The following is a 27,033-nucleotide window of genomic DNA, read 5'->3' as shown; positions in this document are numbered from 1 at the left end:
GGACAAAACGATTCAACAGTATGAGCTGCCTCAGTGTCTTTCTCCACTTGGTGGCAGAAAAGTTCCAATCATTGAGGACTGAGAGGCCCTCAGGAAATATTGCAAGGATTTCAGAGCCATTGTAGCTTGTGATCAACCAAAAGCTGTGGATCCCCCTCATGCCCGTGTTGAAACCATGCTTGTTTTTATTCTTTCATTAGCTGCTTTTCACCATAGATTCATTCTCTCTGACTGCTTTCTTTCAATAAATCCAAAGTTAAGGTAATTATCAACATATAGTCTTACTTTTTTTTCTTTCATATTTTCTTCCAGAAAAGGACGAATCATTTGAACTGTGGCATTTCTCAGACATGTCGTATTAATGGAATGGGGCATGGCTAGTGTTTTCTGGCTGCTAAAAAAAAAACTGGTTCCATGTGAATGAGACACCCAAATGAGAGGTATTTATATATATATATATATATATATATATATATATATATATATATATATATATATATATACTTTAGAGCACTGAGCACATACAGTAAAGTCTTGCTGTATTCTTAGATTCTAGCTAGGATTTATATCAAACATTTACACAGTCTTGAGCCACTTTAAATTTCTGTATATGCTGTTTCCAAGCGGCCAGAGTTTCTTATATTCTTTTAAGTGGTCATGAGCAGTTTTTTTCAGGCTTCCTGAAAGGCTTTGATTGGTTGGTTTTACTGTCTAAATGGTAGACATATTCTAGAAAACAACCCGTTTTTAATGTAAAACTGTTTAAAATTATCTATACTTTTTCCAGTAAGTTGTCTAAAAATTCTTCATTTACTACAATGTTGTGCTATCACTATCCAGCACCCAGTACCATCGGAATCCCCTCTCAATCGGCTCTCAGACTTCGACAGTGTGTAAAATATATGGGTTCACTTCAGCGCATGCGCAATTTTTTTAATGGTTGTTTGTGTTACGCATGCGCATTAATTGAGAGTAACCCATTCTAATGGGAGTACCAAATTGTCACAACACCAGACTGAATATTTTGCTTTGAGGAGAACCGAAACTGCTCTCAGAGGAGTCTCCGTCATTCAAAACGAATGGAGACCTAACAGAGATGGCCGGTACAGGTAACTAAAAGCCACACCTGCGAAGTTAATGCTGAACTGGTGTCGTTTAAAACTTTAACGGCGTTTGCAATATTTTGCGGAAACATTTGCATTATTCTGATAAATGAAGCAGTTTTAGAAAAAAAAACTTAGTGTTTCACGAGCACATTTTAAACCACATTATTTCGCTTTGCTTTAAAAATGTCCCGTGGCTGTCATGGTTTAAATATCTCGACCAACAGCTTTGAAGAGTACAAGTTGTCAGCTCTGCATGTGGCATGTCAGAAACATGCAGGAATGCGTGAGAATTCCCCAGGTATTTTGTTTTGAAATGGTTTTGACGTGTAAATATTCACTTTAATTAAATAAGGCTACATTAGTTATCAAAGTACACATAAAAGAAGTCACAAAAAAGCCAAGAAAATATTAACACCATGAGTCGTTAAATGTGATGAGACAATCACTGTGGAATAAATAAATTTATACCCAAGGTCTGAACATACTGTACATTTTAAAGAGGGGTTAAGCAAAAGTGCATGTTTGCTCAGATGAAACATTACATAGGAGTAAAATTCTTTCATGGCATTTTTGGTTTAAAAAAAAACAAAAAACTGAATGCATGGTGCTTCTGCTTTCCAGAAGGAAACAAACTAAATCAGTCTCATTAGATGAGATCAAAATGGGGACTTCTCCGTGTTGTATTTATCCACAAACAAGATGTTATTTGGCTCAGTTTAGAATATTCATTGCTTGTAAGAACATTTAAGGGTCAGTTTCAGGTAAAAGTGCAAATAACATGAAATTTGTCCTAAATATTTTCTATTTTATTTAGTTTATTGTACCATCCGATATTTCTCTTTAATTCAACTTTGCCACACTTGTTTTGGACTGTGCCAGTTCAAACAGTCTGTACTGTAACTACTGCATGCAACTCTGCAGCCAATCATTAACGCAGGTGACATCTCTGCTTTGCTTTTGACCTGGACGTTGTGTTTCTGATCAATACAACATGAATGATGCAACACTATGTGAAGCCACGTCTGCTTCTCCTCTTCCTCTCTCCCTCCTCAGGAGTGTGTTGTGCCAACCTGGAGGAGGCCAAAGCCCTGATGAAGATGGGCCTAAGCACGATCCTCATCGGTCATGTTAACTTCCTGCTGGGAGCGCTTGTGCACGGCGTGGTGCTCAGACACATAAACCTGCACATGCAGGCCCGGGCCATGGAGTATGCCATCTCCAATGTGGTCGCTCTCAGTACAGGCTTGTTGGTAAGTGCTATACAAAGACCAGTATAAGTAGCATTTCTGCAAGGTCAAGGTGGGAGTCTTTCTAGAGGGTATGGAGAGAATGTTGAAGCATTCTTCTTTTTCTGCTTGAACAGCTCATAAAATGTACCAACAGCACCTCCGGTTTCCACTGATTCTTTTAACTATTTTTAGCTTTTGTTGGTGCTTTCTTCCTGTAGATGAGTAATGTGACAACACAATGATTACTTTCATTAAATACGTCAGTGTTGAAGACAAATTTAGCTAAATTATTTTTGCATTTTTTTCTCTTAAATCTCATATGGATCATTTAAGGTGGATTAGATGTAAAACTTAAAGGGCAAATTTGTGTTTTGTCAAAACACCTTTAAAGTTCAGAAGGGTCTTTTGTAAGTTGTGTGTAATCATACCATTTTTGTTTTATTTTCTTTTACACAGACAAAAACTAGAGCAGTTGCATGAGTAATCTTTGCTAACACAAATACAAAAGCATTACTTAAAAACTACTGATACCAACTAACCACTTAATATAGAGCTGTAACGTGGCCAGAGGAAGAGCATTTAAAGTTTGGGGTGCTTTGATATTAGCATTGTTAATAATGCAAACCGAGTTTGCCCTCGGCAGAGGAGGTGCTCTTCTTTTTCATCTTTTGTTAACATTTTTCTGTCTTTTCTGTCCTCTCTTTGCAGGGTGCAATCGTTGGTATTCTGGCTATTGTCCTGTCCAAGAACAAGAAGAGCAAAGGCCTGGTTAGTATCACTTCTGGCTTTATTTCGTGTGATTGATTCACCCATGTTGCACCAAATTAGTATTTCCATTCCGTTTCAGCTCAGGCCTGCAGAGCTGGAATAGTTTCTGTTTTTTCCACTCTTTACCTCCAGTCTGTGCTGCCCAGTTTTTCCGTTGTTTACTCAGACTCAGCTGTCAGGCTGCTCAGACGAGCCTGATGAGGCAGACGGCTACAATGAAAGAATAAGCCTAAGCTCAATAAACCACACCCTATTTCACCCTGTTTGTGAGCGAGTCATCGTGGAGAAGGCATGGAAGGGCTAACAGGCACACCAAATGTCTTTTCTTATTCATTCATTGAGTATCTCATGGCATGAATGAAAACATTACATACCTTTATCGCTTGTATGTGCTTGTCACCAGAGCCTCTTATCTCTTTGAAAAGTTTTTTTGCACTTCATTTGACAGCTTAGTCATCTTAAAATGACTTTTTAAAGGTCTAATGACTTTCTGTACCTTTGTCTCATCTTGTAAAGTCAAACGACTCCTTATGCGGCTTTTGTTATTGCACATAGTGTATGATATAAATACAACCCCAATTCCAAAAAAGTCTGACGTGCTGTGTAAAATGTAAATAAGACAGAGTGCATTGATGTGTAAATCTTATGAACGCATAGAAGATAAACATAATCAGATGTTGAAACTGAGACATTTTACCATTTTTTTTAAGGAAAATATTAGCTCATTTCAAATATGATGGCAGCAAAACATCTAAAAAAGTTGGAACGGGTTAATTTTTAGCGTTGTGTAGCATCCCCTCTTCTTTTAACAGCTGTCTGTAAACATCTGGGAAGTGAAGAGACCTGTCACTGGAGTTTTAGGGGAAGAGTCTTGTCCCATTCTGGTCTGCTTTTGTGATGGATGCAGGATGTGGTTTTACATTGTCTTACTGAAATCTACAAGACCTTTCCCGAAAGAGACGTTGTCTGGATGGGAGCAGGCGTTGCTATAAAACCTCCATGTGCTGTTCAGGATTGATAGAGCTTCACAGATTTGGAAGCTGCCCACTCTACAGGCCACAATGCAACCCCATACCATCTGAGATGCAGGCTGTCCACTGATAACAAGCTGAATGCTCCCTCTCCTCTTCAGTCTGCAGGACACATTGTCCATGGTATCATAAAGGAATTTAAATTTTTTATCCATTATCTTAAACCATTTTAAATGCGCTTTGGACCCATCGAAGATGCCATTCACATTCACATATGGCCTCTTCTTTGCATGACATAGCTTTAGTTTTGGTAAGTTGGTTTAGCATTATCTTGCTAAAATCTGCAAGACTGGATAGGAGCAGATGTTGCTGTAAAGCCTCCACCTTTTTCAGCATTGGTGGAACCTTTGCAGGGTTAGGGTTTTGCAGGCTTTGAAAGGTGCTCACAGACAGTGATTTCTGGAAGTGTACCTGAGCCCACGGAGTGATTTACAGTAGAAAATCATGCCTGTTTTTATACCGTGCTGCCTGAAGGACTGAAGATCATTCAGTTGTGACCTTTGGCTTTGCCCCAGGTTACAAGATTCCCCCTGATTCACTGAATCTTGGATTATATTTTACACTGTAGATGGTGCATTTTGCATTGAAAAACATTTTTGTGAAATCGTTCCACAATTTTTTAGAAGCAGTTTATGACAGACTGATTGACCTCTGCCTATCTGAACATCTGAGAGATTCTGACTCCCTGAAATTCTTATTTTATACTCAGTCATGTTACTTACCAGCTCCCAGTTAACCTAGTATGTTGCCAAATGCTCCACTAGTTGTTTCTAGTGAATTTTTTAGCCTCTTGTTTGTTTTTAATGTACCTTTTGAATGCTTCTTCTTCACCTTGCTGTCATGTTTTTAATGTTTTATGTAAAGCGCTTTGAACTATCTTGTACATGAAATGTGCTACACAAGTAAACTTGCTTTACAAGTAAACAGATGAACATTGCCCCCAGTCTGAAATGTGAAGCCAGTGCTTTAAATCAGCATTCTGCTTTCTGGCCAGCAGGGGGCAACCAAAATTCCCTTATTATTTCATGAGATACCCTCTTAAGTCCATATTTTGTTAAAGATAATTTTCTTTTTGGCTCCATTGTGAACAGTGCAAAGCCCTGATAATGTACCACTAAAGAACACAGAACTTAAAAGATCTTTAAAGCTGCACTTCTGAACTTTGGTGGATTTTGGTGATGGTTAATTATTCATGCATGTTGCATCCTATCTCTTCTCTGATTTCTCTCCCCTAATAAAACTCAGTCTGTTAACTCAAGTCTTATCTCTTGCTCTGTCCCTTTCTCTCTTTCTTTTCCATGCTCATGTCCTCTGTTTCTGTCATGAATCAGCCACAGTTCACATTCAAAATGGCCAGTATGTTGATATCCAGTTACTGGCGTGAGGTGGTTTCTCAGCCTTAGGATGTTCCAAAAATGTACATAATAAATGCCATCATTCCATTGAAACACATATTTTTAAGGTCAGAATGTTACATAGTGCTACTTAAAAAATAAATATGTCATCATCCCACTTTTAACAACTCCTGAAACCACAGTAAGAACTTTTAATGTACCGTATCTCTGGTGGAGCCCTACAGACAAAAACTGCTTGTTTTCACATGAAGACAAATCAGATGACTGCATTGCTCAGTGTGTCGCATCCTACATCCAGCTAAACACGGGCCTATTATAAAATACATCTGAAAGAGGGAGGATCAGGTAGATGGGAGGCTTTCTGGAGGAGCTATAAGCAAGGATACTCCAGTGTTTCTTTCTGGAAATCTTAACAGCATCCATGACATTTGAAGAAGGTGTGACTTTTATACAGTTTATTATTTCCAATGTCACTAATGCCTTTTAATGCAGCTCTGATAGAAATTTTGAATAAATGTTCCATTAAAGTTGTGTCACTTTTTAACTGACATGAGTATGAAATGATCGCATTTAAATACATATTACCTCACTTCCTCTACTAGCATCTCTTGTGGGAATACAAGTACACAAATCAAGGTGCAGGAATTGAGTGTATCCAAGATGGTTAGTATTTTGTTGATGTTAATATTGCAGAAGAGACAGCGACAAAAGAGGAATAGTTGATGGTATTTAAAGTCCATAAATCAAAGCCATCCGTCTTGTTTGCAGATGCACTGCCTCTGCTGGTCACTGATAGTACTGCATCTTTTACTTGCACCATTAATGTTTAGGAGAGGCGCACAAACAATTCTCCAAAAAATGCAGGATAAATAACTCAATAAATCATTAGAATAAAATAAGAAAATCAAAAGAAGGATAATGAGAGGTAACCATTGGTTGAAGCCTTTTCCTAATAAATGAACCCATAATGAAACTTGACACGTTCTCTGAACTGCACAAGCCCATGGTCATTTTTTTCAAACTTTTTTCCAGCTTCTGTTTTAATGTTTGCTTTAGAGCTACTTTCTGTTGGTGCAGACCTTTTTTTTAACAGCAAGCATGTCTAAGTTGGTGAATAATGATGGCTCCATTCCATTTAATGCTCAGAAATCCAGTAAGTCAGCATGGACATTAATGGGAAGAAATGCAAAACAGCCTCCATTAATACACCTGTCCTCTCGTTGCTGTGACGTGTCAAAACATCTGATGTTGTTTACTCTCTGTTGCCTTTTTATCTGTTTACTGCTGCAGATGACCCAGTTTCCCAACAGGGAGCATTAAAGCTTTATTATAGCAGTGATCAAGACTTTCTTTCATGATTATTTTAAGTTTGTGTCTCTTTTCTTCCCCCAGATGTGGTCTCTGTTCACAGTCAGTCTGGTTTCAGCTCTCATGGCAGCAGCCTCATCCATCGGGCTCTTTGTGTCCATGGTGATGGCCATCGTTCACGGTGGGCAGAGCCTTCTAACTCACTGCCGCTTTCCCGATGCCATTGGCTACTCCAGTGTCACCAACGAGTGCCCTTTTGACCCCACTCGCATCTATGTGAGTATATCACGATACTTAAATAGCTCATGTAATCCTCATAAACAGCCTCATTATTTTAGCTTTGGGTTTGCTAGCAGAGGTTTACATTCTGCAATGCTCAAAAACACATTTCTTTTCATCCAGTGGCAGATCTAGGACTTTTGCAGATAAGAAAAATCTGGACTTTCAAGCAGTCAAGCATTAAACATTCCTGGTATGTCTGCTAAAGGTCCCAGAGAAACGTCAACCATGTGTAGTTACAGGGATGTTATATGCAAGAAAAAATCAAAAGCCAGTTCAACTTTACAACTCAACTCAAATCAAATCGAACTTTATTTATAAAGCACCTTTCATACAACACAAAGTGCTTTACATGATTAAAAACATTTATGCATATTAAAAACAAAAAGTGGAAATACATAATAATAGAAACACTCACCAAAATAATAAACACTCACCAAAATATTTCACACACACACACACACCAAGCAGACCCCCCTCCCCATTCTATACAAACATGATTCTCTTATTTCTGTGTCGAACTGAATGTTATTATAAAATACTAAAAGTGATAAGCATCCGGCCTGATGCTGCTGTGAGGAAACAATATCAGTGTCATGGGGGTCCATCCACACCAGGGGCCAGTACACCCATGTCTAACAGCGGCAACCACCCCCATCAGGACAGACCGGGGCCCACACCACAGCTAAAAGGCTGCAGTGCAGGGCCCCAGTCATCCCTTTTGGTGCAATCATAGCGGCAGCAGCCCCCAGACCGAGTAGGCAAAACCCCCGGTGTGGAGGATCCCCACGAGGAAAACACTGGAGTTACAATTAAAATTAAACGGCCTTAAGAAACAATTAGAACAGCTAAGAATTAATGAATAAATAAGTAAATTAATAAATAAATAAGAAGTAATACAGTTGAATAAAATGAAAATAAAATAACATGAAATAAAATTATTTAAAATAATTTAAGATCAAATAAAATTTGGTTAAAAGCTAAGCTAATGTAAGCTAGGCTACACTCACCAGCCACTTTATTAAGTACCAGGATGGACCCTTCTGTCTTAATTCTTCATGGCACAGATTCAGCAAGGTGTTGGAAACATTTCTCAGAGATTTTGCTCCATATTACACAGTTGCTGCAGAGATGTCGCAATACTCTGGAAAGCTGTGGTGGTTAATGTGTTTTCAACGAGACTTTAAAATGATGAAGGGTCTGACATAAAAAGATAAGCTGTTCCACTGATTAGGATCCACAACTGACAAGGACAACAGCTGGAACTGGGCTCAGCCATCTTTGAATCTGGAATCATGGGGTCTTCTGCAACTTATGACTTCTCAGTTCGAAAAAACAAACCTCATCATTTCCAGTAAAATTTCTAAACAACCTCCGAAGACAACTGGATGTTCAGATAAGATGCCGCCAAGCCTTAAGGACACCTAAAAACAAGTAATAAGATGTTAAAATGGACCCTTTTAATACAGTGGTTCCCAACCTGGGTTATCACAGGGGGTCCCCAAGACTTTGAACATCCAGAGCCATTGTGATTAATGTCCACACATTGTTTCTATTTTAAGAAAAACAAAAAGGTTATATGTTGTTGTTTTAACTTAGGTTTTATCAAAAGACAGGACTCAGTCAGAATACATTATTCATTATTCATGGTGAGAATCTCACTTTTGAAAGCACAAAACCAAGCATGGTTTCAATAGGGGGTGGGGCAGGGGGGTCCATGGCATTTTAGTTTTTGCACGAAGGAGGTTCCCAAGAAAAATAGGTTGGAGACCACTAACTCCCATTTAATAGATGGGAAGACAGCGTAAGGAGGAAAAAACATGTAATGTGATCATGTCATTTGTCATGCTGTTACACCAACAAATAAAGAGTTGCAATAATCTAAATAAAGTTATAAAGGCACAGATACTCTCTGAAGACCATTCTCTATAAACCATAGATGCTTGTGCATTAAAATCCCAGTATACCAGCAAGCATGCTAAGTCTCTTAAATCCCCTTTCTTCTTCATTCTGGTGTTCAGTTTGAACTTCATCATGCCATTATGCCATTATGACTGTGTCTACATAAGTAAATGCATTGAGTTGCTGCCATGTGATTGGCTGAATAATTATTTGTGTTAACAAGCATAGGTGCAGCTCATAAAGTAGGCGGCGAGTGTATGAACATGCATGACACGTTTAATGAACATCCTTGCAAAGTCCGGATGTCCTAAACAGGTGTGAAGGAAGGAAATGTTATCTGTCGAACCAAATTGGAACTTTTCCTCTTTGAGAATACTAAACAACATCATGTTATCACCTTCTAAGTCCTGGTAACAGCTTGTTGAAAAGATCATTGCAGCAGTTAATAGCAGACAAGGTAAATTTGATTTACAGGAAACATCCTTTGTTTGATGGGAATATGGTATTACCGGCAGCTTAAGAGCATGTTTGTGCTGGTGTGTATGAGAAGGAGTACATTGTGTTAGGGAGGTATGGTGTTTGTCTACTCTGCCACTAAGTCGGTCACGCTTTCCAGCTGATGGGCTGGTAGCAGAAACGCTGACCTGACCCTGTCGGTCCACTCCAGGCTGTGTCCTGTTCCAGTGTGCTACAGATGGACTGTCAGAGCTGTTCAGCCTCACAGCTGCGGCCACACATCAGCAGCACTGTGGCATTTTAACGTGTGGTTGACAGTTTGTCAGTTAAGCGTCCTTAAGCTGGATTTATTCTTGATACAAGGGGTTAATGGAGGAGCAGATGTAGATGCACAGAGGATTTTATAGCTCAAAGTCGGATTTTAGCTGTCAATAGCACAAACCCAGCACTTCATAGATGTACATTCCCCTCAGCTGTTTCTATTCTTTCAGTTATTATGTGATTTAATGCTGAACTTGCCTCATTATTACATTTGCTGTACTGTCTGTTAACTGGGTATATATTTAAGTTTACATGAAGGTGAGAGCATTGTTTAAAAAGTAATTTTTTTTTTTTTTTTGATGTTAATATTCTAGCACACAATCAAAGAGAAGTCTCACCACCTGACAGTGTGTTGTTATCCATGCTTGTCTATTCAGTGTTGCAGCATTCAGTTTGGGTCTCCATGCAGGGCTTCTTGCTGTAAGTCTGGAGCAGATTAACTTCCACCAGCGTTGGGTTGTGATAGAGTTACAAGCTGCTTGATTGTGTCTAAGTTAGGTTTAATATTCAGTTGAGACAACCAGCATTTTTTTTTTTTTTTTTGATACCTTTTTGACAATGATATAATTTTTATGTTAAACTTCTCTTGGTCGGAGACTGGCTGTACACTTTAGCTGCCTTGCACTGACCTCAAGTTTGCGCACTCAAGGTCAGTCTGTACAAGTGTTAGCCAGCCAACCCACTGGCAGCTTGGTAAACATACTGTCTGATGCCTGAATCCTCTTCACGTCCCATCTTCATCCTTGTTAGCCATCATTATCCTGGAAATCTATTTAAAAGACTTGATTTCAGAATCAGAATCAGAAATACTTTATTAATCACTTTGGAATTCCTCAGGGAAATTTGTGTTTCCAGTACAACCTGTCCAAGACTAGACAATAACAACATATAACACAAACAGCATCAGGCGTACTGAGGCCAAATAATGAACAATACTAAAAACTTGAATTATTAGTATTGTTTTTTATTCTTTTTATAGATTTATTTTTCTATTGACGTCTTGATTTTACCCTTTTATTTTATTCAAGGTGAGAGAGTGGCTGTGATTGTATTGTCTTGGTTGTCTTGATTGTCCCTTGTTTGTTGCACTGCAAACAAATTTCCCCTTGAGGGACAATAAAGGAACTGAACTTAAGTTTGTCAGAAAAGAAATGTTCAAACTTGTACTTACTTGATATGAGGTGTTAATCTGAATCTGAGATGTTTGATTCAGCAGATCATTAAAAGGAAGCTCTAAAGTCTCAACAAAGAACTGTGTTTTGGTGTTAGGATGGATTAAAACTCACAGGGGCCAGCGTAGCTGACACACGTGAATGGGGACAGCTTGGTGCTTGTTCTCGACACATCGGCTGAGCTTTCTTCTCGAGGGGCTACGAGAAGTACTGTGTGATTGGTCAGACATTTGAGGTAGATGTGGTTAACGTGGCAAAGCGTGAAGCATAAGTTTGTGGCCTCCGCATTTCCTCTGATGCCAGGCTGAACGGATAGTTTCAATTAACAGTTGATGAAGGTAGTGAGAAAGTATGTAAATGTATACACATGGCTTTTAAGGACACAGATTCGATGTCAGCAACATATCTGTCAAAAAAAGTGGAAACAGGGGCAACAAAAGGCTGGAAAAGTAATTGACAAATAAAAAATGAGACAACTAATTAGGTTAATTGTAAGCAGATCGATTATATTGCTGGATATGAAAGGAGCATTTCAGAGAGGCAGAGTATCTCAGATGTAAAGATGCACAGATGTTCACCATTCTGCTACAAACAAACATCAAAAAACTGGAACAATTGCAGAAAAATGTGCCTCAATGTAAAATTGTGAAGATTTTGAAGATCCTACTGTTTAAAATATTATCAAAGGATTTTCAAGAATCAGAAGGAATCTCTGTGCACAAAAACAAGGCCAAAGGTCAAAACTGAAGGCTTGTGATCTTCTGTCCCTCAGGCAGCACTGCATTAAAAACAGACATGATCTCCTACTGAAAATCACTGCATGGACTCAGGAAAACTTCCAGAAATCCGTCTGTGAACACAATTCACTGAATCCAGAAATGCTGGAATGCTGAAATATTGGGAATAAAATCCGGGTTTATGAGATTAGTATATAATTGCATTCTGTTTTTATTTAGATTTAACACACCATCCCAACTTATTTGGAGTTGGGCTTGTAACATATTCGAGGAAAAAGACTTTTTCTTTATCACAATAAAACCTACAATTCAAACATGCCTGTGGGGTGTTTGTGTTTACCTCAAGTATACTTAGCTAAGCTGGATCTGCTTGTCACTTTCAGTGACTTGTCATGCTAGTTTAGCTATGCAGCTAAACAGCAACAATAAGTCATCTAAATGGTCAAGAACGTAGCTAACATTAATGGGAATTCTTGTAATTCTTTCATAACTCTTTCATAACTTGGATTGTAGTTTTAAAGACAAAAACCATGTGGAAAAAATGTGAAAAAGTAAGGTTTCCTAAAGTGAGGAGGATTATTGTTTTAGGTAGGCTCCCTTCTTGTTTGACCTCCAAATAAAGTTGGTAATAAACCAGTTTAAACTGGGTTTCAACTCAAAACTGAACTTTTTTGCCATTATCTACAAAGACTGCTTATCTTAGTGTTTATTCAGAACCACATGAGGAAGAGTACACCTCCAGTACGATCGCAGGAGGGTAAATTTCATTGACTTTGGTTTCTGATCGTCCTAGTTGCTTGCGGGCTACAGTGATGATGGTTATGCATGGTTTATTTTCTTTGCTTCTTGCATATTTTATCATGATTTTCAAAGAATGCACCAAACTTTGTGTTGTTAAACTTCTTATTCTCTTTGTTGTCTAAAAGTAAGCATACACATAAAAGGAAAAGAAACAGCTCCCATATTTTAAATTCTCTCTACACACTTTGATATGTTTTGCTCTGCATATTTTATTCACAGTGCAGACTCTCCTCTGCAAACTGAAATTCCCAGACTTGGTTGAGTTATTTTTATTTATTTTTTTATTTTTTTGCAACCATCTGAGAATAACCGAGCATCACGTCCATCCAGCCCTTTAAGCTCTCTTGTTTCAGATTAAGCTCTGAATGATCCAGCTGGTGTTTTATACCAATCTTTCTCCTCCTCTTTCCTCCCCAGAGTACCACTTTGATCCTTTGGGTGCCTCTGATTGTGACATGTTTCATTCAGCTAGTGTTTTCTGCCCGTTGCTTCGCTGCCTGTATTTCCTTCCTGGGCCTGCCCTGCTGTCCAACCAGGAAGAGACCTGCACACTGCTCCAGAGCTGTGAGTCTTTAATGCAGATAAATAATGAATTGATAGATAATGCAGATGTCCTTCAAAATGTATATTTCATGGTAGAGAGATTATGCATGAGACTGTTTTAGTTGGGCATTATTTTAGAAAACTGATAAAAAAAAAAAAAAACTATCAATATTTTATTTAATTAATTAATATCTTTTTATTTATAGATTAATGTTGTGAGGCCAGTGCAGGAAACTTGCCCTGTCCATGCTGAACCTCCAAGAAGACACAATGAACCTGTACAAATTTACATCGATCCTCCAAGAAACCACCATCATGAACTCCCGAGACGGGCTTCTGCACCCCCAAGACAGCACCAACATCCACCACCTCCACAGCATCTTTCCCGTCAGCACCGGAGTCTTCCTCACTCAGAGAGGCAGCCTCTTCGCCAACCGTATAGGGAGAGGTCAGTCAGAAAAAAGTCAGAAATGAGGGCTGACAGCCAAGAAAAGACACCAGAGCAGCACCAGCTCCTGCAGAGAGGTACACAAGAAAGGTCCAGCTTCTGGATTTAGTTATATTTGACTTTCCAAATCTTCTTGAATAAAGGATAGTGCTGTAAAGGTTTACACTCTTGTTCTAGCTACAGCACAGGGAATCAGATGCCACACACCACTCATTCTCTGTCCGTACAGATTCAGTTGAAAGCTGTGGCCGGAGAGGCTGGAGATGTTTTATTTAGTGGACCTGACCTGAATTTTCTGAGGGTTGTAATGTTTGCACATTGTTGAAGATACCAGTTGTGTGGTAGTTTCTGTTTTTCTACTTGTGTGGAACAAAATATCCAAATTGAAGAAGAAAACTAAGTTAAATTCTTTCAAATGTGGATGTGGTGCCAGTTCTTAATGGGTTTTACATGATGGGAAATGGCTTCTCACTTTCGTGCCAAGAACTGAAGACAGATACTACTGTGTCTGCGCAAAGTGTGGCTACAGAGCTGTCAAACATATTTAGCTTAAGTTAGCGTAGGAGCTTTAAGGCTTTTTTGTTTGTGTGTGTGTGTGTGTGTGGAGGGGGTAGTGGGGGGGCTAAAGCTTACCTCAAGCTTATTTATGAACACCTAAATCTCCTTCAACCATTCCCCCCGCCCTGAAGTTTTCTCAATAAGGTTAACGGTTATGCTAGCTGTGTTCTCCTGTCCAGCTGTTTGCTAAGCTAATTATTTATGGAGAGGTTTGGAGATATTTTAGTCTGCCCAACAAAATTGTATTTTCTAAAAATGTTTGACTTTATTTCTCTGAATGGTTTTTCATGTAATTAAGCTGTGACATGCCAAATACGTGTTAACGTGCCTTCAGTTGAGCAACCTAAGGATGGATCCTCTAAATGTTGCTGGACTGAGTATGCAACATAAAGGGGGTTTCCCCCCCTGCTCTTGGGTCAAGATGAGCTAGTATAGCAACTTTTCATATTTATTTCCTACATAAATAAATTTTTTTACTCAAATTACTCAATGTTCTGTGCCTTGTGTCTAAACTTTGTGAAAACATTTAATTACAGCATGTGGTAATGGAAGCTAGTGGCCTGACAGGTATGACTGGTTAACACTGAAGCACACAGGTTAAGATCCTGACAGGTGTGTTAACAAAGACCTACAGTTTACCTTGACATACTTTAAATGTATGATAGTAATGTTTTGCAGTCCAATCAGACATTTGTATTTGCCACATAAAAAATGACAGTCAACAACAGGCTGCTTTGAAACACATAGGTATATTTAGATATCAGGTCAAACAGAACAAACATGGCATCCTCACTTGAGGTTATCATGCAACAGAAAAATAGTAAGGGGAGGGGCTGGGGTGGTGGGGGGTGAGGATAAGAGAAAGAAAGAAGGGGGCTTATTTATTCAACACAAGATACCAGTTCATCAAGAGGCAGTGAGAATAGAAAAGGATTGAAACGGTAGCTCAAGGAGAAGCAACTGTTGTTTCTTATCCTACCAGCAGAAGGCAGTGACACTCAAGGATCCCCAAAGCAGAGGTGCAGCTGGTTAGGAAGCTCCTGGACAAATGTTTTGTACAGATGAACTTTAGATCAGTCTTAATGTCTATTGAACAGCCGTCATGCTCTCACTAGTTGTTCACTTGCACACAATTATTCAGCGTGAAAGAAAATGGAATTGGGTAATGATAATAACCATTGCACTTTTCTAGTGTAATATATGATATAAATTCTACCATTTTCATTCAGTTTAATAAGAATGTTTTAATATGGGCAAGGGAATGGTTAAATACAGAGATTCTGAATGTGCACCTCCTTGTGCATCATGCTCCCCACCTTAGACTGAATTTGTAAGATTGTGTTAACATCCAAAAGAGAAAATGGGAATAGAGGAATTCAAAATGAGACATAAGAAAACAATGCTGCTTGTGCATATGTGCACAGTATTTCAGGATAATTTTAACATCACACATAGTGAAAGTCTGATCTTTTAATAGTTGCCATTAGTGCTCAATGTATGAATGAAATCAAATGGAGTAAGCGTCTTGAACATTTATGGTGCAGGTCTAATATAAAATCAAAGCACTGTTCATCATCAGTGTACTTCATATGTCTGGACACCCTAAAAAATAATAAGAAATCCAAGTGTTTGAACTTGCTGTTGTTACATGAAACATGTCCCTTTATCTTACTGCTCTGCAAGCGGACTGATCCAGGAATTCAGAAAAGCATTCAGCTATAGAGAGATGAAGAAGCCCTTAGTGATTCCTGTCAGAAGAAAGAAGAACCGGCAAAGGGGGAAAGAGGATGGGGTTGCCCCAAAGCTAGAGAAAGATCCAAACATTTCTGAGGAGGCTGCAGAGCTACAAAAAGATATCACTGTGCGTAAACTGTTTGTTGTGAGCTTTTGTCACCGTCTGGTTTGTAGGATCATGCAGTATAGTGACAGGTTACAACTATCTTATGTTTACTGCTCGATATTAAAGATTTTTTTAAGATACTTAGAAATTAAGAGACAACACAACATGATAATACTGTAAAACATAGTCTCAAGCATACGGTGTATATTCACATGCACACACGCATTCGGACCAAATGGACAGCTGCACTTTTAAAAACATGTGGCTAAAACTATATGTGCTATTGGTGTCATTGATCCAAATGCATTAATGGATTCCCCACTGTTTCTCTGGAATTTCATATTCTTTATCTTGAACAAATCCATATATCCCAGAGAGATCAACTTTTTGTCTTCACTTCGTCATTGTAAACTGGAATACAGTCATCTCGAGCAACTTATCAAACCACAATATAAAGAATAAAAATAAATAAAACAACATGAAAGAGGAAAATGATATGTACAAATAAAGAAAAAATAACATCCATTCAAAATTAGAAAAAAAAAATTCAGTAGATATCAATAAAAACCTAATGGGATCTTAGGCCCTCAATTTTCTTAGCGAAAGATCATATAGCAGTAAAATCCCAAGACTCCCTCCCCCATCCCCACCACCCATTCACATCAGACCAGGAAGCTACGCTACATAATACTGCCTTTCAATGCAAGAGAGTATGTGCCATACAGCAAATGAAGACAAATGTACTTCATCTTATGACATACATAAACTTACTTCAGTATATACATGATATACACAAGTGTTGGAGGAGAATATGAGCCATCCCCACACTGCAGAAAACATCCACACGGTGCAACAAGCTCTGTGGAAATCCCTCGTTCCAGATACAGCTCAAGATATTCGGGAACGCCCTTTGGACCAATCATTGTATGTATGCATGTCCGTTTATTTTCTTAAATATAAAAGCAAAATGAAAATGATTTCTTCTTATTTTCTTCTTCAATCCCTCCACAAAACAGCAAAATAGATGATATGAGATGCGAACCATCATGCATTGATTAGAGCGACTGAACAATAACAGAAAAAAAGTGAGAAAAAAAAGAAGAGGCTCGCGGCAGCCGGGCGGTTCAGAACTGAGAGGCCGAGCTGGGGTCGCACTGGAGTAGCCGAACAATGGAGGGGTCACTTTTGGCACCTTTGATAAACTCCTCCAGGGATAATTTACCTGCAAAAGAGATGGAAAAAAATCATGAAAACAGACATATTGTTGCAAGGTCACACTGGATAAATTCACTAGATAATGAGTTACCACAAAACAGGTGTGTTTAAATGAGTCAACATGGTGTCAATAGTGGTGATTAAAGAAGTAAACTAGCTGAAGCTTCAATGTTTGTGCAGATTTTGCTCCTGAATGGAAACTTTCCAAGAGTACAACATATAGGGATTGGAGCACTTGAGTCCATGATCTTTAACCCTTTAACTTTGTTAAAGGGTTAATATGTCTCATGCATGTCTCATGCAGATTATGAGACATATAGCATGACTTTGCTCAAAACCCTGCTGTAAACAATCTGATTGTCTTCTGCCTCCCAGTGGATACCTTGCACTACAAAAACGGGAACATAATCCAACATACTATATATGCATTATATATGAATTATTTAACGATTTTTAATTTATTTTAAAGGGTTAAAGGGCCAATTAAAGACTTAAGATAAAAAATACAATACCATTACAATAATATCCTGCAATTTGTGATGTCTCACAATATATTTATAACAGATCACAACATAATTTATCACATCTAAAACAACTTTGAGTTGTTTTATTTCTGTGGATAAAAAGAGGAGACATTGTTAGAGTGTCATTCTGATGTCCTGTGACTGTGTGGTTACTCTTTTTGTGCACAAGATTTTTATTAAACTCATCTGTGGATCCTCATCAAGACTGTAAATTATTTCAATCTAAAAGCTTTAAGCTTTTAGCTTACTGGTCAGGTAAGCTTCTGTTCAGTAAAAAAAAAAAAGTTAATAAGATAATATGTAAGCATCACATTTTTATTTAGTAAAACTTGCTGACATTTTCTCTGTTGCTATGGCATCCCAACCTTGTTGCATTTACAGTATGGAAACTGCACAGTACCCTATGCATTTAAAACCAACTCAGCAGACTCCTGACTAAGCATCAGCATGTGATCAGTTTGAGAATACATAAACAACTGGCTTTACTCTGTAATTAACAGTGACCGAGTCTGTGAGTGTTTGAGCACAAAACTGATATAAAAACATAATACAATGATTTGCAACTCATTCAAACTTTATATTTTGTTAAAAAAAGAAGAAGTAAAAAATCATTCAAAGACAACAAAAAATAAAGCCGGTACCAAATATCTGACAGTCTGAAATCAAAATCAAACATTTGCCTTTCAAAACGACAGACACTGCTAACATTTAGAGGTGATCAAAGAAGAAATGAGACGTAATAGGTGATGCTACATGTTGCAGTGATTATAACCCCATAAAACAAGAAAGTTCATCAGTTGCATCATTTAGTTATGATGTTTTTGTTGTATTTTCATTTAATAGTGATGAGTAAAATTATTATTTTATTTTCATAAGAATTTTCCTAAATGACAAAACATTTTTACTTTAATATGTTGTATCAACCTTTAAAAAACCATACTGGAATAGATTTTAGCCTTTTGGTGTTTTTCTAACATAATCTGAATAAAACACACTCATTCTTTGCAAAACATTTTGTTCCACATTAAAAGAGCAAATTCCAAAGATTATCTTCAAAGAACTGTCAGATTTAAATGGCCCTTCCCTCTCCATAGTGTCCCTCTATACAGCCATTTCCTTCTCTCACCATCATTATTGAGGTCCATTTGTCTGAAGATCTTATCTGTCCTTTTCTCTGGCGTGGATTCATCTTCTGGCATCTTCATCACAGATGACACCATTTTGTAGATGGCCTGAAAGACAGAGTGAAAGAGGAGGAGGAAGAGGAGAGAGACACAGTGGGCGGTGGCAGGAAAACAGACAGATAAGTGAATTCAAGCCAGGAGGGAACCATTATGGAGGCTCAGTAGGAGAGAACTAAAACACAACTAAACTGAAAAAAGCAGAAACTGAAGGTCCTGAGGTCATCAGAAATGCCCCCTAAAACTTCACCATTCACCTACATTCATTCCTAATGCCTGGATGTAATGCAGCTATGCATGATCAGGAATATTGTCTGTAGCATCAAGCCACCAAGCTGCGGGAACATGAATACAGAACATGAATTACATGTGTTAGCAGGCTGCCTGTGTGTGTTTGTGGGTCAGGGTTTACGAGCATGGCTTACGATATTGATCTGATACATCTTTATCTGTTGACCGATGCGAGTGCCTCCCATCCCCTGGTAGCATTAAATTAACCCCTGCAAGTGAGCACGGATAAGCTCAGAGTATCAGCCGGCCTCAGTCACGGATCTAAATTCAGCTTACGTGCCCATTGAATTTTCTCCATTATGGTGTTAAACTGGCTGTAGATCGATGTCATGGCAACGCCCATGAAGAAAAAGGAACACCCACTTTCAATTCCATATCAGGATATCAGGTCTCTACCAGGTGTTAGAACAAGGTTTGAATTTGACATTGATAGGGACATAAAATTGGTCCACATGCAGTTCTATTCCACTTAATGATTTCTGGAATTTATGAGACTAAGACATCTGTTGGCATATTTGCTTCACATCAATATTGTCCACTCTGCAATGCAAATTACTTTCATCAACAGCAATGTTCTTTCATTTTTTTTTTTTTTTTTCATTATCATGCGTTCCAGTAGTCCTTGGACCTTAGAATTCCAAAGAATTTTTTTCAGAAATCTTGTTTATCAGACATTTTGTTTTTTTCTGAATGGCAAACTCGCAAGTTTCAGAAGACCCCTAGATCCAAAACTTAAAGATGGCTGTGCACAGTATCACTTGTACAGTATTACGTTGTTATGGCAGGTTTGTTCATGAAAAAAATCGTATCAATATTTGTGGTTTCTCTCCATGGTGTCCTCATGGTTCACGTTTTTACAGTGGTTTTGTGGTATTCTAGTTTTATATAGTATTTGTAGATGCTCACAAATATGTTGGAGGTGTCCATTTTTTCTGAGTTGGTGAAACTGGAACACAAACTATCTGGTAAAGACGTCACCCACTCTCGACCGCTCGGAATTCCAAGACAACTGGAACACACAATTATATTGCACAATTATACTAGCAAGCCAGAAATGCTAGCTAAATGCTAGCCAAAAGTGCTAGCTCTTTGAACAGAGTGACTGACAGCTGGAACAGCACTTGCAGCAAGAAGCGCAAGTACAAAGCCAATCAGAACAGATTAAATTGTTCATAAGGTGAGACTTAAAGCAGTGATGTTGCTGAGCCAGCCAGTATCTCTCAGCTGTCCTGTGCGATGGAAATTGGTAGTAACAACCAAGAAGTTGCTGGATATTTGTAGGGACGTGTCCCTATCTCCATAAATATACCTCAGGTGAACAACAAAATTAAGATATTTGTCATTGTTTATAGAACAAAATAATAATGAAGCAATGTGTGAAAGACCCCATATACACCCCATATTTAATAACTTGTAGAGCCACCTTTAACAGCAATAACTTGAAGTAATCATTTACTGCATGAGCCTTATGACCAAATAGCTTCCCTTTGGTCTGGTCTGTCCAAATGAAATTGCTCCACAAATTTTCTGGTTTGTTTGGCTGCAACTTTGCAAACCTAAGATGTGCTATCATGTTCTTTCTTTTTAGAGAGAAGAGTCTTTCTTCTGCATCTCTCCCAAACAAGTCATACTTGTTCAGCTTATAATGTTATAGTTATAAACTTTAACAATTAACATGCTAACTGAGGCCTGTAGAATCTGGTATTTAACTCTTGTTTTTTTTGTTGTTTCTTTGAGCATTGTCTTGAATGCTTTCTACTAGATTTCCAGAACTGTAACATGGTGGATTTCATCTTATCTAGAAATTATCTTATACCCCTTCCCATATTGATGGGCAGCAGCAGTTGCTTCCATAAAATTCTCAAATGTAAGTCGCTTTGGATAAAAGCATCTGCTAAATGACTGTAGAATAGAACATAATAGAATAAAATAGAATAGTAGATTGATTGCTGATGTCTTTCCTCCTTGTTATTGGGTAAACACACACCTGAATGCTCCATAGCAGCAAACTAGTTTATCAAGTGCATTAAAAGCACCTGGTTGCTACCTTACTGAAAAAGGGTGTTCTTAGTTCTTCACACACAGCTTCTGCCTTTTGGCTTAGAAGTTGTTGTAATGTCACAGTGTTATATGTCATGTTGTTTATCTGACGTTGCATTTACCTCATTTAAAGACCTTCTAAGAACCAGATGATTTTTTTTATTTCCTGATATGTCAAGCCTAAGAAGTGAAAAAGGATGTACTTCCTTTTTCACATGACTAAGTTTATAACTTTCAAGAAAATACACTAATCAGTCCAACACAAACACAAATAGGAAAACAAGCACACACAAATTCAATTTGCAACCAGTCAGAAATAAGTGTTTAATTACTAAATCTACATTTGTGATTGTAGCCTGGAATGATACACATCATTCAAGTCCCACAAGGTGTAGCTTTCCAATGCGTGTAGGTGCTTGGAGGGGAGACTGAGTAAAATACATGTTTATTTGTCACTTCCCATCCACGGGACGTCTGCTACCAACAGGTAAATAAATCTAGCCTGAGATGTTTCTGTTACTGAGTCTTAAACCTGTAACAATCCTTTAATATTTTTACCACCAACCAACTGTATGCCATAAAAGCTTCTTTGATGCAGATTTTTTTTCCAGATTTGATGGGTATATATTTCCCCCTTACACCATTTTTAGTCCAGGAAGAAGACCCCAATTCCAGGTTTGACTTGTGGTTATTCCATAGCCATATCCATTGATTGCATCAAGTAGGGTAAATGTGTGGTCTAATAACAAGGTCCAAACAAGTTTGACCTCAGTCATCATAACAATCTCCTCCCCCCTCTTAGTGCACAATTACACAATAATGCCCTCCTCTCTCTTCTCTATAATATTAACCTCTATGAGCTCGGAGATAATCCGAGCATTCTGCACACTCTGGATAAACTCTGGTTAAATTTAACTTGCTAATCCACAAGAACCATGAAACACCCACACGAAGACATACAACATATAGAATGATCCTCAGTCTTCTATCTCGCCATGAGAGTCCCTATATTTCTTCTCCTCAACAGTAATTACTTAGCAGTGTAGTTTCAGTGAAACTTGACTCACACTTACCAGTCAAATATAGTTACCAATGGGAATAAAATCCAATCCCTGAAATAACTAAGTAAATAAATAAAGTCAAACTACTGAGTCGGTCCTATTAAAGCCAGACTTAAAATACATGTAAACATGTTAGTCTGACTAAACGTTTTTCTAGATTAAATTCAAAATCAATGGCCATTTCGGAGTCTTGACTGAACTGTCTGTACTAAAATGCTCTAATTTTTTTCTACTTTACTTTATCAGAGTTGGCCTTTGCAGAGATCATTCTTACGTGTTGTACAATTTTTTAAAAAAATTTTTTATAGAGGTTTAAAGTCACAGTTGCATCATTCCAAAGAGATATTCATATTCATGAGAGCAGTTTTTAAGCAGATGCATAAAAAATGGGCCCAGGGCTTAAAGCAAAGCAAAATCACTTTGTAAGTTTGGGTTAATCCCCAAAAAGGTAGCATGATGGATTATGTATATTTATCAGGAAAAAGTCCTTGCGTAGAGTTATTGTTGTGAGCAGGAATGAGTGCCCATGTCATTCTTTGTTGCAGTGAAGCTGAAGAAGCCTCTGACTGAACACATTTCTTTGTACAGAGTATTCATTATTCTTCTTTATGTTGAACAGCTTTTGCGTTATTCTTCTGTGCATTATCAGCTCAATGGGCTCCAGAACCAACCATCTTTAATATAAGATTGTTTAGTTGCTGCGAGTCCCTAGCCGTAATGCTGTCGCTCCATATAAATACCATATAACTATAACTATGTTCAGTTGGACTCAAACTGGTCTTGGCACTTTGCAGATGTTCCTACTCTGGATTCTCACCCAAAAGTAGTAAAGGACCCACAAGGGACAGAGCACATCTCATTGGTAGAAAAAGAAGTAAATCATACAAGGAACAGCCCAATACCTAAAACCCGAAAGAGGGAAAATCAACACATATCTTAGCCAAATCAGACAAAAGACTTGTCTATCACTCCAGGTGACTTGGAATTTTACTATATTTGTGAACACTCAACTTGAACACAACTGGAAGTTGCTTCTTTTCTCTTTGACAAACTTTACTGCAAGCTGCATGGTAACATGGTGGCTTTCTCCCATGTTTAAAAAACACTTATGTTCGGTTAATTGTCAATTCCTAATTTACTGTTTTACTGTTTGTTTAGTTTGTATTTGTGTTGGCCCTGTGATTGGCTAGAAACCCGTTCTGGGTATGCCTTGCATCTTGCTCTGTGGCTGGTGGAACAGGCTGTAAATTGGTCAGGCTAATTATCACCCAAAGTAAATGACAGTTAATAAAAATATTTCAATAGCTGTTTATTTTCTTACAAGTTTTTCTTCTTTTTTTTAACATTAGATGATCTCTTTAGTTGTATTGATCAGTTCAATATTTTATAAAATCTAGACCTTAAAACAGGTCTCATTATGCCCCCTTTTTTCCTGATCAGTGCCCCTGCCTGGCCACCTATTAAAACTTAATTACTTATTTCAAAATCGTGTTCTGTGGCACTGCACCACACATTGGTCTATGTGTGGGAAACCCTGGATATGGACTAAAATAAGGCAGTTCCAGATTTAAGTAAATACCAATTCTTAAACTTGAAATAGTTTCCAAACACACTGTTACCAACTGAGACCAGATAAAGAGCATCTACTACAAGGAGTCCCAATATTCAGCATAGTTTAAGAAGAAATCTTACTATCCAGCTCCCATTGCTCACCTGTACTATCTCCAGCATCTCCTCACGGCTGATGTACCCATTTCCATCCAGATCGTACATACTGAAGGCCCATTTCAGCTTCTGCTCCAGCTTTCCCCGTGACGTCACACTCAAGGCGATGATGAACTCCCGGAAGTCTATCGTTCCGTCACCGTTGGTGTCAAAAGTACGGAAGACATGCTCAGCAAACTTGGAAGCGTCACCGTAGGGAAAGAAGTTGGCGTAGATCTTCTTGAACTCCTCCACATTCAAGGTTCCACTGGGGCAATCCTTCAAGAAACCCTGGGATAAAAAGAAGCTCATGTGAAGTTTGGCGTAAATTAAAAGCTTTGCATAAGCATTCACTCCACAGTCTGACCCAATAAAACAATATGAATATTTGTGTAAGAAGTAATACATGTTTCAAAAGAAAGGGGGCATGGCTCTGCCAATTCTCAGGTATTCTATATTATATGCAGCGAAATTAAGACCATTTAGGGCAAGATGGAAGGAAATAGGGGAGGCAGAATCTACATGACCACCACTACAAGCCATAATAGCAGATAGTAAACTGACAGATAACCATCACAATGATAACCCTTAGATAAAAGTATCTCTAAAAATATGGCAGAAAAGATATTGCCGTGGTGTGTGTATGATACAGATTTTATGCCAAACAAGACAGGCTCTAGATTTAAAATATGGAGGATTACTGGTTACTGCTGTTTAATACAGAAGGAAGTTGCAAAAAGGTCTGAAATGTGACAGAGGGAAAACGAATTGGAGAACAAAGACTTCATTAGGTATTTACAGATACGTAATCGGTTGAATGAGATCATAGCTGAGGGATCAGGAAAACTGGGCAGTGACATACTAAATGTTTTAGTGACAACCTATATGTCTGGGAGTGGACGTTCAATAATAACCACACTATACAAGATACAACACCCAGCATGTTAAAAGTAAATAGGAAAGAGAAGGAAGAGTGCAAATATCTGAAGAAGATTGAGCGAATATCTGTAAATTGCAATGGAAAACTACTCATTCACACAGCTGGAGGGAATTTGGGTGGAAAAGAATCATCACCACATATTCTGGGGTTGCCCAAAACTTGCAACCATTTGGTGAGAAGTTCATAAATGTTTGGAAACTGCATTTTCAAATAATTATTCTATTTTATGCTTCCACACTGTATCTGGGAGTAGTAGTACAACACGCTCACCAGACAAATATTTAATGAGAATATTACTTGTGGGCAGGAAGAAGACCATGACTACGAAGTAACTACAACCAACATTGTATGATTGGTACACAATTATACATGATAATAACATCCTGGAGAGACTGAAGTTTTCAATAAGGATGCAATCAGAGACATTTCTGAGATGGTGGATAAAATGGGTGAAGTATACTGGTCCACGGAGACCAGACTTGCTTCTATAAAATATTGATTCTACAGGATTACCAAATAGATTGTGTTGTGAGTATCTTTATGAACAAATGGGTGAGAATGACAGTTATTTTTTCTGGTTTATTTGTTTTTTGGTTTAGAAATGTATACAATTCCTTAAAATGTAATTGAAACCTACAGGAGGAGCAATAACTAAAGAATAATACTATTGAAGCATGATATATATGTGTATATAGATGTAACGCGAATGATTTGAATTTGATATGAACTTGAACTTTGTATGATCTCCCTGATAGAAAAAAAAGAATAATATTGAAAGAAAAGAAAAGTTAATACATGTTTTATTGTTTCTAAAGAGACTGCAGAAGGAAATATAGCTGATGGTGGAAGAAATGGCATCATTTCAAGTAGTCATAAAGGGGTTTGCACCCTGGAGACAAAGATAGGTAAAAGTCATGTCAGTCTCAGTCTTTGCTAGCAGAGGTGAAGCTCTTTTTACAGACCTGGAAGACAGAGGCAGCAAGGTGGCACGGCAGTTATGTTTTGACCATCATAGAAGATATTCTTACAAGCGAGGGCTGAGAGTCTGCTCCACTGTGCTCTTAATAAAACTTTTTTATTGCCAGTGTCTGTGACATTTTCTGGGCTTTGAGAGAGCATCGCAGTGTTTAGCCAAGCTTCCTGACTTGAAGCTCAGATTTATAGCTAATAAATCACTACCCACACCTCAAAAAAAAAAAAAAAGAAAAAGACGAGCAAGATAAATTCTCAGAGACCAGAAGTTACTCAACATCCTGTGGAATATATGTGGCATCTCCAGCTGTTAATCTGGGAACAGTCACTGTAAGGAGACCTGGGGTCATGGGTCATGGAGGATGAGTACTATACTATGCTAATCCATGCACAGAGCCATTCAGCTGTTATGTGCACACAGGAGAGGATTACAATGATTAAACCTCATGCAGAAGCGTCCACAGCGTAGAGCAGGCAAACATACACTTCCTCTCTGACAATGTTCTTTTTTTGTACGTGTGTTTGGAGAATTAAATGTCTGCATCGTTAATACCTTTTATGTGCAGATGGTATACAACATCTGACTACAATCCCAAAGACAAAGAATTTCTAAAAGGGCCAATAGAGGAAGCTAACTATGTGGGCAAGAAGGGATAATTAATGCAGTTGGGTCACTGTGGTACTTCATCATGCCAAGGTCTAATCGGATAACGGCTAACGGACTGGGTGTGGATGGTGCTCTGCCCCTGACAGAGACAAACCACTCAAGGCTGCTGCAACATCACGGATAGAGAATGTATCATCAGGAAAAAGCAAGGTCACTCTGACAGACTCAATTTAATGCACTTCATATAATTTAAACCATAAATACGGTAAATGACATATTACAAGCCAGGATGTTTGTTGTTCTTTGGAAAAATTTATAGTTGTTGTTTGGTGCTGTCAAATGTTGACCTAAATGTTAACTTCATACAGTCTATAAGATTTAATTGTTTTTCTTTTTACTAAGGCTGGGCAATATTATGGTCTAATAACATAAGATATAACCCATAATACAAATACAAAGTGAATGCAAACATTTTGCCATTTCATATATAAGCTTATTTTGGGATCTAAGAAGATTAGCTATCCTGGGCCTTAATTTGCTATATTTTGCATTTCATGATGTACTAAAAGTGCAAGTAATACCACCACTACTCTACTACATTTTATTTTTTATTACAAGAGATGGCATTATCCTGCAAAATCCTC

At 38.1% G+C, this 27,033-nt stretch overlaps 2 protein-coding genes across 2 annotated transcripts in view; one reads left to right on the top strand and one right to left on the bottom strand.

Moving 5' to 3' along the window:
• Positions 1 to 995: 995 nt before the first annotated feature.
• Positions 996 to 14,496, top strand: tmem54b (transmembrane protein 54b). Its single transcript, XM_042012362.1, has 6 exons — positions 996 to 1,109; positions 2,160 to 2,356; positions 3,044 to 3,103; positions 6,882 to 7,073; positions 12,883 to 13,029; positions 13,215 to 14,496. Exons 1-6 carry the CDS (start codon positions 1,097 to 1,099, stop codon positions 13,563 to 13,565), a joined length of 960 nt encoding a protein of 319 aa, XP_041868296.1. The 5' UTR covers positions 996 to 1,096; the 3' UTR covers positions 13,566 to 14,496.
• Positions 14,497 to 14,744: 248 nt separating this feature from the next.
• hpca (hippocalcin) overlaps positions 14,745 to 27,033 on the bottom strand; it is a 49,849-nt gene continuing 37,560 nt past the window's right edge. The window contains exons 3-5 of the mRNA XM_041967237.1: positions 23,880 to 24,161; positions 18,720 to 18,825; positions 14,745 to 17,076 (exon numbers count right to left, since the gene is read on the bottom strand). Of these exons, the coding sequence (XP_041823171.1) occupies positions 16,979 to 17,076; positions 18,720 to 18,825; positions 23,880 to 24,161 (486 nt within the window). The 3' untranslated portion in view covers positions 14,745 to 16,978. The remainder of the gene's footprint in view (positions 17,077 to 18,719; positions 18,826 to 23,879; positions 24,162 to 27,033) is intronic.

The sequence above is a fragment of the Melanotaenia boesemani genome, chromosome 17, assembly GCF_017639745.1.
Source record: "Melanotaenia boesemani isolate fMelBoe1 chromosome 17, fMelBoe1.pri, whole genome shotgun sequence".
Classification (NCBI taxonomy): domain Eukaryota; kingdom Metazoa; phylum Chordata; class Actinopteri; order Atheriniformes; family Melanotaeniidae; genus Melanotaenia; species Melanotaenia boesemani.
The sequence above is the reverse complement of the archived record's forward strand: the minus strand, read 5'-3'. Positions and strand labels throughout refer to the sequence as shown.